Source organism: Sturnira hondurensis, unplaced genomic scaffold (genome assembly GCF_014824575.4).
Source record: "Sturnira hondurensis isolate 20B ecotype Veracruz unplaced genomic scaffold, ASM1482457v3 Scaffold0004525, whole genome shotgun sequence".
Lineage (NCBI taxonomy): Eukaryota > Metazoa > Chordata > Mammalia > Chiroptera > Phyllostomidae > Sturnira > Sturnira hondurensis.
Window position 1 is genome coordinate 455,808 of NW_028077156.1, and position 17,214 is coordinate 473,021.

General features: G+C 35.6%; 1 protein-coding gene across 5 annotated transcripts in view; it reads left to right on the top strand.

Moving 5' to 3' along the window:
- The window catches only part of TCERG1 (transcription elongation regulator 1), a 59,474-nt gene that overhangs the window by 17,272 nt on the left and 24,988 nt on the right, over window positions 1–17,214 (top strand). For 2 of the 5 annotated variants that reach the window (XR_005066472.1, XM_037045921.1), the window contains exons 6-15: window positions 1,897–1,959; window positions 3,080–3,280; window positions 4,024–4,136; window positions 4,882–4,970; window positions 12,072–12,232; window positions 13,375–13,431; window positions 13,584–13,650; window positions 14,733–14,783; window positions 16,119–16,254; window positions 17,063–17,152. Coding sequence is in view for 4 of the 5 variants with exons in the window: in XM_037045921.1 (XP_036901816.1) it covers window positions 1,897–1,959; window positions 3,080–3,280; window positions 4,024–4,136; window positions 4,882–4,970; window positions 12,072–12,232; window positions 13,375–13,431; window positions 13,584–13,650; window positions 14,733–14,783; window positions 16,119–16,254; window positions 17,063–17,152 (1,028 nt within the window). In the remaining variant the exon portion in view is untranslated. The remainder of the gene's footprint in view (window positions 1–1,896; window positions 1,960–3,079; window positions 3,281–4,023; window positions 4,137–4,881; window positions 4,971–12,071; window positions 12,233–13,374; window positions 13,432–13,583; window positions 13,651–14,732; window positions 14,784–16,118; window positions 16,255–17,062; window positions 17,153–17,214) is intronic. The other 3 variants (XM_037045922.1, XM_037045923.1, XM_037045924.1) reach the window with 3 other exon arrangements.

Below are 17,214 nucleotides of genomic sequence, written 5' to 3' on the forward strand. Positions count from 1 at the left end.
GCTGCAAAATTTTGTCTAAGATAATAAGATTCTTTGGAGAGAGAGCTAGTGTTTTATAGAAAGAAATATTAATATGTGTATAGTAAGCCATCTTTTATGTTAATGTTAACTTTTTTCTCATTTTCCCTTTAATTTAGAGTAGGGCAAAAGTAGGTTTACAGTTGTGAGTACACAAAACAGTTCATTCTTGTATTTATTAGTTATATTACTTGTATTATAACTGCAAACCTACTTTTGCCCTACCCTATTCTAGGCATTAAATTTCTAGTGCTGACTTAAGTGGTCCTGCAGATGGCAGCATTTGTACCAATTTAAACTTAATACATGCTGTAACTTCCTTAACTAAATGAATTTTTCCATTGCTTTCTTTAAACATGAAAAATAGAACTATACATATGACTCTACTCAGTATACTTTTATGATCCAGGCCTTTTGTTTTACTCTTGAGTTAATAGAAAGTTTAGCTTTCTTTGAGATGGTAATAAAAAAAAGTCATTTTTAAAAAATTGGCAGTATTTTTGTGTGTGTGTGCATGAACGTAGATACATTATATACAAACCCAGGATTTAATTTGAAATTTTTGTCTCTGAATTAGGAGACATTTCTTATACGTTAGTGAGGAAAGAGTATAGTTTTTAATTTTATTAGTACCAGTTTAGTTTAGGTTTAGTATTTTTAGCTGAAACAAATAGAAAATGAAATTTAATTCCCAACCCTCTTCCTTCATCCTTCAGCAAAACCTTTAAAATTTTTTGTTCAATTCACTCTTTAATTTTGAATTTCCTCCATCAGTCTTAGTTTCCAGCTTTTCCTTTCATTCACTTTTTATATCACCATCGTTATACATCATAATGATTCCTCATTCTAAGAACTATACGTCATTTCCATTCTTTTTTTCTTTATAATTCTTACCTGAGGATATGTTTATTGAGAGAGGAGGAAGTGGGGGAGGGAGATGGGGGGTGCAGGGAGAGAGAGAACATCTATCTGTTGCTTCCCTTACGTACACTGACCAAGGACTGAACCCGCAACCTAGGTATGTGCCCTGACCAGGAATCAAACCTGCAATCTTTTTGGTATATGGGATGATACTCCAACCATCTGAGTCGTTGGCCAGGGCTCCATCCTTTAATACAAGTGCTACCTTTTAAGCTGGCTTAAGTGATAGATTTCTGAAGCAAATCAGCTCCTGTAGTCATTAATGAGATTAAAAGGCCACGTTTTTCTTAAAAGTGCTAGCCTGCTTTATCAGTTCCAAGCCCATGGCATTGAATACGGCAGACATCAAATGAGTATTTTGTCATTAGTTGAATGCTACCCTCCTCTTCATCTTTACCCTTCTTTTATCTACAGTGGAATATTTGGATCCATCTCAAACCTTTTTTTCTCCTTTTCTTTCTACCTTTTTGGTCCTATCTTATCTTTTTCTATTTCTGCATGATTGTGCTCCAGGCCTCAGCTTCTACATGTAGTTCCTACCTACATAGAAGCAGCACAGAGAAAGTGTTTTGGCATCATGCTGCATCTGCCTTTCACTGGTATCTAAGCAACAGCAGCATGGGTTTGATCCTGTGAGAAAATGTCCCACTGAGAACTTGTTATGTATATGTATCGAAGGGTCTTTCCTTTGTTGAATTTAAAATCGTGAGACTCCTTCAATATTATCAGAGTTGGTTTGAGGAAAAGGTAATTGATGTTATCATTTAGAATTAGTTACATTGGATTTGGTGCCACTTCCCACATAATGTCATACAAAAACAAATTTTATTTCATTCTTGGGCTTTTTCATTGGAAATAGCATTCTAAATTGTAGTGGTAAATTATTTTCCTGAATCCCAGTGGTAGCCGACATACAATGGCAGCTTTCCAACGTATGCTTGCTTATCCATTTTACAGGTGTAGCAATGATGCAAATAGTCAGCTGCCCGTATGTAAAGACAGTCGCTACCACCAAGACCGGTAATTTTTAAAACCATCTTAGTTTGTTTTGTCTGTAAGTTGGCATGGTAGTGAATGTTGTTGTTTATCCTTTTATTTATTTATTTTTGCCCAAGTGAGTGGGTTTTTTAATATTTTTCTTTTTAATGGGCACTATAAATGCAGTTGTTGAATATTTGGCCAACACTTAATTTTCCCAATTGCCTGTAGTATTAGCTTCTTTGGTTCACAAAAGCAAATAAGGTCAGATCTCTTTATATCTTAATTTTTATAATAAGTGTAAACAACTTCATTCTCATATTCATAACATTTAATTTTATTTTTGATGTGTTTTTAAGTTAAATATAAAAAGCCATTTCCATGTGTAAAGTGCTGTGATTATGCTTGCATGCTAGTGAGTATATGTGTGTGTTTGTGTGTATAGTTAAACTTACATTTTAAAGTTGCTGGTGATAACAGCCTAAAATTTAAATTCTCATAGGGATTTGAGGGGGTTTTTTACATTTTAATTGACATACTCTTATTTTATTTATGTAACAATCAGCTTTTTTAGCTATCTTGTAAAAAATGTAAATCCTGGCTTACCTTTTGAAAAATACAAGGAACTTTTTCTCTTAGGAAAAGACTAAACTGATTTACAGAGTTTACAGGGATGTCTGACTTAATCACTATTAAAAGTAGATTTAATAATAAACTCAGTTACGTACTTGAAAACTGAGAATTTTATTCATACCCTTTTAGGTACCTTAAAGCTAGAAAATAACTTTGCCTCAGGAAATATGCTCATTGCCTTGATTTCATTACAATTTGAGAGATCCTTATAAAATATATTTCTGTGAATAAGTAGAGAATGTACTCTGCCTTTTATAATTTATTATGTTAAGAGTTCATAGGTGTGACCCAAATTTCTGGCTGTTCTTAAGGTACTTCTTGGGTTGAATGTATAACTCTAATTGAATTTAAGCATTAGAACTGAACCAGGAAAGTAGATTTGTGTAAATAAATCACATTTTACATGACTTTTTTTTTCCAACTGGTTCATTCATTACTATTTAATAAAAAAAATTAGCTCATACTTTAAAGCTTTATTTTGAATTGCAATTTGGTACTTGGGTCTAACTTTTTATTCTTCTTCTTTTAGGTGTATTGCCAGGAATGGCCCCTCCTATTGTACCCATGATACATCCCCAGGTTGCTATTGCAGCTTCACCTGCTACCTTAGCTGGAGCAACAGCAGTGTCTGAGTGGACTGAATATAAAACAGCAGATGGGAAGACATATTATTATAATAATAGAACATTAGAATCAACCTGGGAAAAACCCCAAGAACTAAAGGAAAAAGGTATAGTTGATTAACTTGTTGGGACATAGTATAAACTATGATATTAAAATAGAAGGCTTTTTGAAATTGAGTTAATTTCTTTTTAACACAGTTGAGGGATTTTCTAATTACATAGTTGGATTGTTTATTCCTATGAATTAATAAATACATCTTTACTTAAAAAGCCAGTTCATATACTTACATGTTTGCCCCATCATTTTTCTGTCTGGAGAAATTAAATTATACATACAGAAATTAAATTATTGTTGTGAGGAATTATATAGTTAATTCTTCCTTATTAAGTTTCCTTATTAAGATTTGATAGTTTCCTTATTAAGATTTGATAGTAGTGATCAGAAAGGAATGTGTATATTATATATATTCTGAAATAAATTTAGGCCCTCGGTGTCTTGGATGAAGACTCATAATTTTCTATGCCACAGAGTCTCCGTTTTCATTCCTGAATATTTTAATATATTATCCTTTTAGCAAAATGAATGATTGCTATGTACAAATGATACATGCATGAGCTGAAAGACTTTATGTACCTCTGAAATCAGCAGTTCTTTTTAGTGGCAGTTTCCTGATTGGTAGAGCAAAGTATTTGAAGATGAGCCTTATATTCAAGTTAATGATATCACAAGGATGAACATTTTATTTTGTGGTTAGTAACTTGTGGTTATTGAATATCTTAACTGCTTAGTTTCTGAAAGCTTTTGGAAAATTGCATAAAAAATATGGAGTGACATTATCTTTTTAAATAGAAAAATTAGAAGAGAAGATTAAAGAGCCAATGAAAGAACCTTCTGAAGAACCTTTGCCAATGGAGACAGAGGAGGAGGATCCTAAAGAAGAGCCAATAAAGGAGATAAAGGAGGTAAAAGGACACATGGGTACTTGGATTGATGTGTACACATTACTTGTAACTGAAGATCTAATGGAAATCATTTTAGATAATTGTTATAAATCTGATTTCTGAAATTTTAGGGTTCTTTGAAGTTTGTAATTGAGGTTTTCTTCTGTAAGTTTCATGAAATTACTTCTTACAGTAAGTAAATCAAGGGCCCTAGAAAGAAGGGGTCTTAGACAGAGCTTGGACCTGATTTTCAACCTCCTGATTTATAGACTGGTACATGTTAAAATTATAAGTACAAATTCATATTTGGGGAGTTTTGTCTGTCCTGGCATGGAATGAGTGATCTCCATACAGCACTAAAAGAGCTCTGATTTTTGTAAGCTTCCTTCTTTCAGTGAGGGAACAGTGGTAGTCATGTTTTATTAGTTAAGGAAGTCAACAAAAAGACAAATGACCTTTAATGAAGAGGTCTTCTTTGATTTTGTACACTCTATTTCCCATTTCTGTTTCTAAGCAAATGGTTACTTAATCTGTAAGAGAGGACCGTCTGCTGTTGCCAGGGTCTGCTGTTGTGGCACTTGGCTTTGTCTAGAGCACAAGGATTTAGAATTTTATTAGAAATTCTTACTCAGAGTCTCCCCTTCCTGTACTAGCAAAAGACTTGATATTGGTTGTACTTTGAGGTATTTGCAGTGATACTTGTATTGGTGGAACGTCCAGGTATACTGTTAAGATACTAAATAAATGAGAGTAATATTTCTCACAGGAGCCCAAAGAAGAGGAGATGACTGAAGAAGAAAAGGCTGCCCAGAAGGCCAAACCAGTAGCTACTACCCCTATTCCTGGCACACCATGGTATGTATGTACTTAGTTTGATTAGGAAGTGTTCGTTTGGCCTACTTTTTTGTTACATGGATTATCCTATAAAAGGTACTTTTAAAAAGTATATGTCAGATAAATATTTTTATCTACTGAATGTCTTGGCTTTTGTTTGTTGTACTTTGGGTGTTCAGATCTAAAACTCAGTTGCTGTAGTGTCTTCCTTCATGGTGCTGTCTATTAATGTTTCTTGTTCATAACTGTGGTCTTGAACCACTGTGAGATCCTGAATCCACTGTTTATTGTGTAACATTTTTAAAATTTGCTTTTGTGTATATAACCACATGTGAATTTGTTTCTAGAACTGTGTAAAATTTTGTCTTTTTATCTAATTGTTGAATAGTCTACTTTTTCATTTGTTTGGTTCTTCCTTTTTTTTTCTCCCCATGTCAGTGCTTTCTTTTCTGTTCCTGCTGCAACTCATTTAATCCATCTGTAGTCCACACATTGCAATAAATTGATTTATAATCTATAGCAGTGATTGTCAACCTTGTTGTCATCTTATGGCACACATACCATATGCTGAAATTCTGCAGCACACTAAAACATACATATTTTCTGCCAATCTGACAAAAACAATTTTTTGTCAGATTGGCAGGTATGATTTTGTTTCATTTATTCATACTAGGTGGCTATTGTTGTGTTGTCTCTCATCCTTATTTTCTGTGTGACAAGCAAGACGATCAAGTGAAAAGAGGTCAGTGCCCCTGTCTAGTCAGGCATTGCATGTTTTAAAAATTCTTGCAGAGCAACAGTTGAAAATTGCTAATCTACAGCTTCCCCTCCAAATTGTTATTCTTGCCTTTTCCTCCTTGTTTTTGTTATAGAAAAAGTAAGCATGTTTGTTCTATAGAGTCCCTCAGTCTGGATTTTGTATTTGCATCACCATGATGTTGTTTGGTAGAGTCCTGCATTTCTGAATTTCCTCTAAAGTAGCAAGCAGATATGGAGATGTGACCAGATTCAGGTTTGATCCCTTTGGCAAGACTAGTTTTTAAGTGATGATGTACCTTTCCCTCAGGGTGCATCAGGGTGTTTCTTTGTGTGATGTTAGCAGCCATTGCTTGTTTTTGTGGCTTAGATCAGTGTGGTTTTCAATGAGGAGTAAGTTTGCAGCTCCCACTCCCTCCCACTCCCTCCCTTCTCAGCGCCTCCATCAGTGGATGTTTGGTAATGTCTAGAGACATTTTTGCTTGTCATAACTTGGAAGGTGTTAATAGCATCTAATATCTAGTGGGTAGAGAGTTCAGAGATACTTCTAAACATCCTACCATGCACAGGACCACTCCCTACAAGAATTAATTACTTGGCCCAAAATGTCAGTAGTGCTGAACTTGCAAAAGTCCATTAAATCATTAAGGGTTGAAAGTGATGGTAATGTATTCCTGTCATTCCTTTTCCATTTATTAACTGGAATGCTTAGAAATGCTTCCCCATACTAACGTTGGTTACTTACAGATACAAATTGCACAGGAAAGAATGGGTATCCAGTTTTCAGAATAATGAGTTGGTTTGAGTGTTACAAATTCATAAATTTAAATATATGTTTCCACCTATTGCAGTTATTATCCTTATTGATGTTTACTTGTTTCATCTTTGGCCAGGTATGAAGCCTGTTAAGGTTGACTCCTGAGGGTTTGTTTTGTTTTTTTTTTGTTACAACCCTTTGTTTGATAGATACCTTCCTTGCTTTCTGCTCTTACATGAAGCTCCTGGCTTATCTCATGAATTTCCTGTCTCAGACTTAGATTCAGCCATTTCTCCATGGAGCCCTAGTTTCTTTTTGTGGGAAGTGGCACTTAATAGGCCTCTGGGATCTAGAAGGAGTTGTTAGTACTGAATTAGTCGCTATTTTTTACCTCTTTGGTGGACATAGATGGAAGACACATACTGCATTGAAAGATACATCAAGAGTTCATTTCATTGCTTTCACTCAGGTCTACTATAAGATTCTTACTGAAACTTAACATGTTTTCATTTTATTTACTTACTTGCTTTTCACACACACAACTCACACATTATCACTAACAGTGTCATCAGTAAAGACAGTTTTTGCTTTTTTTCCCCAGTTATTTTTGTGTTTAGGGTATGTTACTTAAGGGTTGTGAGGTAAGGTTGTGTTTTAAAGGCATTTGGAAGAGTTGTTTTCTGTGTAGTTGTTTCACCAACTTGATACACAGGCTCATTTAAAAAATAACTGTGCAAAATAGGTACTTGAATTCAAAATCAAAGTTAATGAAAACAGTCTGTATTCAAGGAATATATTCCTGCCCTGGCTGGTGTAGTTCAGTGGATTGAGCCCGGCCTGCGAACCAGGCAACTGCGGTTCAATTCCCAGTCAGGGCACATGCCTGGATTGCAGGCTAGTTCCCAGCAGGGGACGCACAGGAGGCAATAATACATTGTTATTTCTCTCCCTCTCTCCTTCCCTTCCCCTCTAAAGATTAAATAAAGAAAGAAAGAAAGAAAGAATATATTCCTAAGTTTCTTATTGATACATGGGAGACTTTTTCCCCCCAAGATTTTACTTACTTTTAGAGAGAGGAAAAGGGAAGGAGAGAAACATCAGCTGGTTTCCTCTTGAATGCGCCCTGGTCAGAGACTAAACCTGGTACCCAGGCTTGTGCCCTGACTAGGCACCAAACCAGCAACCCTTTGCTTTGTGGAATGATGCCAAACCAACTGAGCTGCAACAGTAAGAGTGATATATGGGAAACTTTTACAAGTATTAGAATTTCTCCCTATCTGTTGATTTTTTTGACATCATACATAAATTTTACATTTTGATGAGGTCACATTTATTGATCTTTTTATTTATAGCTTCCAAGTTCTGTGTCTTTTTTAGGAAGCATTCACATTCCCTCTCCCACACCCTGAAAAGCAACTATATATTTTTTTTCCAATTCATTGCTATTTTATTTTTATTTATTTATTTTTCTAATCTGACATTTTATTTTTTAAATATATTTTATTGATTTTGCTATTACAGTTGTCTCATTTTTCCCTCCTTCTTTCCCCTGCACCCTGCATACCATCTCCCACCCACATTCCCCCGCTTTAGTTCATGTCCATGTGTCAAAAGTTCTTTAGCTTCAATATTTTCCATACTGTTCTTGCCCTCTCCCTGTCTATTTTCTACCTACCATCTATGCTACTTATTCTCTGTAACTCTTCCCCTTCTCTCCTCCTTCCACTACCCTGTTGCTAATCCTCCATATGATCTCCATTTCTGTGGTTCTGTTCCTGTTCTAGTTGATTGCTTAGCTTTTTTTTTTTCAGGTGTGGTTGTTAATAATTGTGAGTTTGCTGTCATCTTACTATACATGTTTTTTATCTTCTTTTTCTTAGATAAGCCCCTTTAACATTTCATATAATTAGGGCTTGGTGATGATGAACTCCTTATCCAAGAAGCACTTTATCTGACCTTCCATTCTAAATGAAAGCTTTGCTGGATAGAGCAATCTTGGATGTAGGTCTTTGGATTTTATGACTTGGAATACTTCTTTCCAGCCCCTTCTTGCCTGCAAGGTCTCTTTTGAGAAATCAGCTGACAGTCTAATGGGAACTCCTTTGTAGGTGACTGCCTTCCTTATCTCTTGCTACTTCTAGGATTCTCTCCTTTATTTTAACCTTGGCTAGTGTAATTATGATGTGCCTTGGTGTGTTCCTCCTTGGGACCACCTTCTTTGGGACTCTCTGGACTTCCTGGAAGTCTATTTCCTTTGCCAGATTGGGGAAGTTCTCCTTTATTATTTGTTCAAATAAGTTTTCCACACGTTGCTCTTCCTCTTCCCCTTCTGGTACCCCTATAATTCAGATACTGGGAAGTTTAAAGATGTCCTTAAGGTTCCTAAGCCTCTCCTCATTTTTTTGAATTCTTGCTTCTTCTTTTCTGGTTGGATGTTTCTTTTTTCCTTCTGGTCAATTCCACTGATTTGAGTTTCAGTTTTCTTTCCATCACTATTGGTTCCCTGTGCATTTTCCTTCATTTCACTTAGCATAGCCTTCATTTTTTCTTCTAATTTGTGACCAAAGTCAACCAATTCTGTGAGTGTCCTGATCACCAGTGCTTTGAACTATGCATCTGATAGGTTGGCTATCTCTTCGTCACTTAGTTGATTTGCTGTGGAGCTTTGATCTCTTCTTCTGTTTGGGCCAATTTTTTGTCTTGATGCACCTGTTACTAGTGAGGGGCAGAGCATTAGGTGTTCACCAGAGTAATTCATGTTGCTGGGTTGTGACTCCATTTGTGGGGGTGGGGCCTGAGAGGGAACAATGGTGCTTGCTTTGCTCTCTGTCAGATTTCAGTCCCTTCTGCCGCTTCCCCCAAGCAAACTAGGCCTTTCTGGTGCTGATTCCCGTGTGGGTGGACTTGCATGCCTTCTAGGGCCCTGTGGGTCTCTCCAGTGAACTCTCGTGTGAGGATGGGAGTCTCTCCCTGCACCTCAATCCCCACAGGTGTTTTCAATCGGTATTTTGAGGCTTTATTTCCCTTCACTGGAGCCCTGGGTTTCGAGGTCTGTCCCACTCCCCAGTTTCGCCTGGTTTACCTGTGCACCATTGTGGGGCCGATCAGTCAGCCAGCCGCCTTGTGCACCTGTGTCCCACTTCACAATCACTGTCTTGCTGTGTCTGCCATTGCCACCCCGCGCCCAGGGTCTGCCAGCTGCTACCTGCGCACCTGGGGTTTGCCACCCTCTGCCTTGCACGCCTGGTGCCCTTGCTTTTTTTTTTTTCCTGCAACCCTTCTCCCCCTAGCCCCCAACTCCGCCCTTCCTACCGGGCTGGATGAATGTGTCTATTTTAACTCCTTGGTTGTTAGACTTCCACACAGTTCAACTTTTCTGTCAGTTCTGGTTGTTATTTTGTTTCTAAATTATTGTTGTTCTTATTTTGATTGTGCGAAGAGGCACAGTGTGTCTACCTAGGATCAGGTAGGTGTAGGTGATTTTCTAGGATCAGGAAGGTGCAGTTTTTGGCTGGATTTCATGAAGAATCAAAAGATGTATCCAGTTTGTTTCCACAAAAGATTTGGGTTTAGTACTACATTATATGTGTATGTGTTTATTTTTATTTGTGTTATGGAAGCATAGTTGAAGTAAAATAAGCTGCACATACTTACAGTTTATTCCACAATCAGGATAAACATTTCCAGTATCCCCAAAGGTTTTCTTGTGTCCCTTTTATAGTCCGTCCCTCCCTCTTTCCCCATCCCTGAGCATCTCTCTGCTTTCTATTATTATAGATTACCTCTGTGTTTTCTATAATTTTGTATCAGGAATCATATAAAAATCCTTTTTCCGCATAGTTTCTTTTTAAAAAATATGACAGCTTTATTGAGATAATTCATATCATACAGTTCACTCATTTAAAGTATACAACTTAATGATTTTTATTATAATCACAGAGTTGTGTAACCATTAGACTCCCTCAGTACTAGGCATTGGTCTGCTTTCTGTCTAGATTTCTTTATTTTGGAGTTTCATATAAACGGAATCATGTAATACATGGCCTTTCATGACTGGCTTGTGTAATGTTTTTCATTAAACAGTAGTAATTTTGAAATTTCATCCATGTTATTGAGTATATCATTAGTTTGTTCATTTTTATTGCTGAGTAGCATACCTGTGTTTGGCTATTCCATAGTGTATTCATTCACTGTTTGATGCACCTATGGGCTTTTTCCAATACCCAGCCCCTTCATGCCTAGATACCTGCCTATTTATAATAGCTCCCAAGTGGATATATCCCAAATTAATTATAACTAATGGACATTCTTGTACAAATCTTTGTGTAGATATATATGTCTTTGTTTCTTTTTTGGCCATTATGTCTTCATATTTTTACTGCCCGGTATCCGATCCTTTCTGGGATCCCAGTGCCATGTATCATATATGTTAGCCATTTTGATGTAGTCCCATAGGTTTCTGAGACTGTTCATCCCTGAGCTGTGTGCATTCACCCTGGTCTTCAGAGGGGATCAGCACTAATCTTCTGGTTCACTGATAGTTTCCTATGTTAGCACCATTCTGCTCCTGAGCCAATCCAGAGCAATTTAATTTCAGTTGTATTTTTCATTTCTAAAATTTCTTTGTTTTTGTAGTTTCTATTTCTTGTGCTGGGAACTCCTATCTGTTTATTCCAGTTTGTTTTTCTTTATGTCATGAAACCTAATTGTAACTGCTGCTTTAAATAAAGCCTCTGTCTTATTTCAATCATAGTGACTCTGATAATTTCAACATCTAGGTTACCTTGGGCTTGGCAGCTGTTGATAAACTTGATTTTTCTTGCCGAAAAAGACCTGGTTTCTATAGGAGTTTCAGCTGCCTTTACTATACTGCTGTTATGCCCACTGTGCGACTGGGAGCCATCCTAGGTTAAGTAGAGGTTTGAGGAGGGGGAAATGGATGTTTATGCCTTCATGGTTGCTTTCTAATTTTGGCTCTCTCTCTTTTTTTTTTTTTGACGTTACAGAGGCCTCACATAATTGTGGTGGGGTTTTTTGTATGTTTTTTCTGTTTTGTCCAACTTTCTGGTTGTAATGAACAGGAACAGTGAGCTGCGGTGGGTGACAATGCCTTAGCACAATCAGCACTTCTCTTTAGTTTAAAAACCAGATATGATTGGATATAAAGGCTTTGTAGAAGGTGGCATTTGAGTAATTCTGGTTTGGTAAGAAATATTAAGCAGTGTTATGTAATCGGGCACTGTGGTGTGTTTCTGTAGTTTTGAACTGAGTAATTGCATTAGTTGTTGCCATGAAACATTGTCCTATGATACTTTAAAATGTAGCGTTCTCAATTTGAGTGTGCCAGACTGGATTGCTGAACATTTTAAACTCTGACCACAAATTGCTTTGCTTTTTCTGGTTTTCTCCATTTGTTAAACTGCTGTTTTAATCTTAGCCAGTCAGCTTTCTTCTCCTAAAAGCTGTGTTTGGTCCTCTAAATAACTCTTAGTGACATAAGCATGTCCTTCCCCTACATCACCACCATCCCTTTTGACAGGATGGCAGTGAGACCTAGCTGTAAAATGTGTTCCTTAATGTAAGGCCGTGATACTTGAACCGATTCCTAGGTGTGTTGTCTGGACTGGCGATGAGCGGGTCTTCTTCTATAACCCAACCACGCGGCTTTCCATGTGGGACCGACCTGATGACCTCATTGGAAGGGCAGATGTTGACAAAATTATTCAAGAGCCCCCTCACAAAAAAGGAATGGAAGAAATGAGGAAGCTAAGTAAGTTTTAAATTAGCAATCTATCCTCTGGCATTAACATTGATTTACTATTTCAACAGAAAATATGAGGCCATGTAGAAAAACTTTCTGCTTTCAAGGAACATAAGAAATGAGAAACAGAAATTAGACTATTATGCTCGTTTGACTTCAGTAGTAGAGATATAGAAAATAGAAAATTTGGGTGAAAATACTGCTTTGTAAAATATTTATATGTGTAGTTTTTCCCTCTTTTGCTTACCAAGATTTCATTTCGTGTAGGATATGTCACTACCACTGGTGTTATGGGATGACTAGTAACTCTACGATCCTCAGTGAGCCTCTGAGCACATTTTGTGACTCTGAAATAACCAAACTGTATGTTTTTTAAAGACTGTTCTCTAAAATACAAAAACAAGATTTTGTAAAAACACAGAAGCTTATTAGCTTTTTAAGCTAGGTGAAACTTAGGGATGGTAAGCTTTATGCCTGGGCATATAGAACACCTGTTCAGACAGCATTCCAGTATATATAATGGAGGCAAATATTTGTAAGTGTCATTGCAAATTTTTTATCAATTGCAGTTTTAAGCAGTTTTTGCTTTTGTATTGATATGATTGTTTGTAGAGAATCCCCCTTGTGTAGTTTAGAAGTATGATAAATGAATCATTTAATATTGTACATACTTCAAATGAAGTAAAGCTTAATATGTGTCATTTATAATGACTGAGAAATCGTAATGGATTGTGTATATGTGGTACAAACATTTTCTGCTTACAAGTGATTTCTCAAACTTTGCCTACCTAGTGCTAAAAATACTAGACCCCTGCTTTTCCCCTTCAGCAATATCTGTTGTATAGCTGTGCTATTGATAATACTTTATAACTGTGGTATTGAGTCATGCCAAGGGAGTTTTATGAATCTGTTTTCAAATATTCAGTCCATCTATTTAATAAATATGTGCATCAAAGAATCATTTCAAAATGAAATGAATATTTAATGTAAAGGAAGGCTTAATAGAGGAGGTATAGAATCACCATTTCTTTATTTAATGTTTCATAGAGGACTGCATGTTGTCGGATGGATTTTTATATAAACAGTAACTTTTTAAAAGAAGACTGTAATAATATCACTATTCTTTATAATATTTGAAATATCTTTGCCAGGGCACCCAACCCCGACAATGCTGTCCATCCAAAAGTGGCAGTTCTCTATGAGTGCAAGTAAGTGAACTAACTGTAAATTGCAGCTTTTTTGTAGTACCTGTTAAAGCAAGTGTTCTGGTAGTGGTTAGCAGAGGGATTCACACCTAAATATTTCAATTGTTTGCTTGCTTATTTTTATTCTGACAGGTTAATTAAAATTTATCTTACAGTTAAAGAAGAACATGAATTAATGGAAGAACTTAATGAAGATGAACCTGTTAAAGCCAAAAAAAGGAAGTAAGTAATAAAGTTTATGTAATTCAGGTAGATTTTAGCTTTTAAATGTTGATTAGATCATAGTGAGGCTGTGATTGGGGGCAAGTAATGTGTATGATGTTAGAAGACAGAAGTGGTGATTGCTTGCTCTCTTGGGCCTGATATTTAAAAGCTTTGCTTTAGAACGTAGAAATGGTGTCCCTCCTATTGCTAGATTTGCAAAAGATTTGGTTATTCAATTATGTATTATGAAGCCAAGTGACATTTTAGGAATTAGTTGATAAATTATTTTCAGACATGCATTAGGCCTGGATTTTTAAAAAAGTTTTCTCCCTAATACAGATCCCAACAGACTCCAATTCAGATAGTTTTTAAGTAGAGACACAGACTTCTCTCTTTTTACATACTTGTCACTTCCCTAGTCCTTAAATCTGTGGTCATTTTGTCTTGTGAAGAGAACACCCATAAGCTTAGAAAGTATTCTGAGGGAAAGAGACTGCTATTAAGTGGAAGCATTAACTTTGCCAGTGCTATAGAGTTGGGTAAAATGTGAATATTACTAATTATGAGGGGGTGGAAGGGTGGGATAGAGGGTATTTGTGGGTGAGCAGGGTGGGGAGAATGGGACCATCATTTAGCAGCATAAAAAGGAAGGTTTGAAGACATTAGGGACTGGTTTATCATAGTCCTTATCTACAAAGGACAGATTGAATGCAGCCAAATTATGGCAAAGAAAAACCCAGTAAGACAACCCCTAACAAGGGTTTTGCTGTTTGTTTATTTTTTTTAATGTCTTTATTGGCCACAATGTTAAAGAAATTAAAGTATTAAAAAGAGTCATTCATAATCACCCATAGTAACACAGCTACTTTCAATTTTCCAGTTAACCTTTTAGTTCTTGACCAAATGTATTTTTATTAATTGTAATCATCTGATTTTGTATTTAAAAAAAAATCTAGAGTAAGAAATTTGTTTTCTTAATTACTGAATTCATTCTGTTTATGTACCATAATTTTGGATGTTTACAATGTTAAACTTTTAGGTTGTTTTTAATTGTTTGTTCTTATAGACAACTCTGTAAGGTTTTTAACTGCTTTTATCAGGAGAATGTCAAAGAAGTCCTTTATGTGGATTGCCCGAGCTTCTCTATTTAGGTACAAAGCTAAAAGCCTGTTTTTCCTGGCTTAGTTTTTCTTTATTTATTTTATTGAGATAGATACTGATAGTTTGTGTTGTGACATTTTTATTTAGTATAATTCTATAAAGGTTATTTGTTTTTTATTATTTATACTTCTTGGATGTCTCTTAACTCTACTTAAATAGTTCTTAAATTAATTATTATAAGAGGGTATATTGTTTGGCAAATTGCTTTTACCTGTTTGTTTTGTGCATATCTTAGGTCACAGACTATCTCGCTAAGTTCCTGCAGGTCATGGATTATGTCTTCTGTTCTTTATTTTAGTTTTATTTTTATTCCCTAAATTGTTAATTATGTCTCACCATAATTGTCAGTTGGCCTTAGTTTCATTTAAATTTCCTGGACTTCACTTTTGAATTTTCTAATGTTCTGTGTTCCTAATTCCCTTAAGTTTATGAAAATAATATGAACCACTTTTGTTTTTATACTTAGCAGATCATATTTAAGAAGGAGGATCTGCTCAAACACAAACTATTATTGGATGAAATTTTTTTTTATTATTCACATAAATGGGCCTTCTTCATAGTGTAGATGTCAGAATCTCACTTGAGTACCACACAGCAGCAGGGTTGCCCCTAGCCCTGAGGTGCATTTTTGGAGGAACAAGAAGTAGTTTTAGCCATTGATGAACAGTTCTAATTCCACCTAACTACTCCGGGGCCTATGTTGCTCTCTGGGACCTGTTCTTCAACTTAACTCTCAACTTACCACCCAGAAAGTGAGTAAAAAAAAATGTCAGGTAGGTAAGGTATATATCGCACATATCCATCCACTTGGCCAAATTTGCAGATATTTTAATTTTACTTCCAAAATAAATATTTTAGATGACTAAGACTTATACCAATTTTTTATTAGAGTTTTAAAATAGCTTATGTGTTTATAATATAAAACATTTTGGACAATACTGTTTTTCCTATATCATTTCAGAACTAAAAATTATATTCTGTGCTATTTAATTCTAACACATAGAGTTCTACAATGTGAAATAAGTTTTGTGTCTTTTTTTTTTAAAGTAAGGTAGTTCATTTTGTGCTATCTAGTGTCAGGGAGAGTAAAAGTATGTATTTTTTCATACAATGTAGCCATTGTAACATCATTAGAAGCTTTTTATAACTATTATTATAAACTGAAAGTTGCTTATTCCTTAGAGTTCATTTGATACCCTCAATATAATTTGTTTTTGCCAAAAATATGCTGCTCAGTAGTGAGTCTTGAATATTCCATTTAAGATTTTAGTAAGATTTCTAATTAATATTTTGTCAATTGATGCCTTATATTTTATTTTTTATAGGCGAGACGATAATAAAGACATTGATTCAGACAAAGAAGCTGCAATGGAAGCTGAAATTAAAGCTGCCCGAGAAAGGGCCATTGTCCCTCTGGAGGCCCGAATGAAGCAGTTCAAGGACATGCTGCTAGAGAGAGGGGTCAGAAAACAATCTTTGGGGGAGATATTTCTGTTTTGTATAAGTAATATAAATATGTCTTGCTAAAAGGTCAAATCTAAGGTTAGTGCTCATGCTGTGGGGGGGAGGTAAGGGAAGCCTATCAAATGACTTTATCTTTTTAGGCAGCCTTTTTCTTGGCTAATTTTATCATGTTTAACTTAGTGCCATTTACTGTCCTTTTAAGTACAAATAACATTAACATTTATTGGGTCATTAAATTTTGGTGAGTAATGTAAGACGAATATTAACATTGCAGAATGACGGGGTACTTGGAGTAGGTAAGGTATATATGATCCTTTAATATCTTAAGAATGACTTCTGGTTAAAGGAGAACTGGTACTTTATGATCATATTAATGAAGCTTAATTGAGAAGGGGTTTCTTTTGGTTATATTCACAGACTCATTTGAATAAGTAAAATCGTTCAATTTTAAATCACAACATTGTTCATGAGATTGGAGCAAGCATGGAAAATCAAAATACGAAACTTCAAGGCTTTTTCTGATGTACTGGTTTTTGAAATGTCACACAGTAGTGGTAATTTTAATGAGTAATTAGGTATGTGTTATTTCTACACAATATAGAAATGTTCAGAGCCAATTAGTGTGGAAATTTGCTGTTGCTCACCTCCCACTGCTTGTCATTTATTAGTGATGGAAACTTCAGGATGTTTTTTATTATGTCTTCTTTTAAAGCAGATGTCCTATAGATTTCAAGCAAAATTATATGACCTTTATGTTTTTAGAACCAACTTAATTATGAAGGGCAATGCATTTTTTATTTTAAAGGTGTCTGCGTTTTCAACATGGGAGAAGGAGTTGCACAAGATAGTTTTTGATCCTCGGTACTTACTTCTTAACCCTAAAGAGAGAAAACAGGTAAAAGGAAAATAATATTATGTAAGAAATGTGTATCACTTGCCAGTATAAATTGTGTTTTC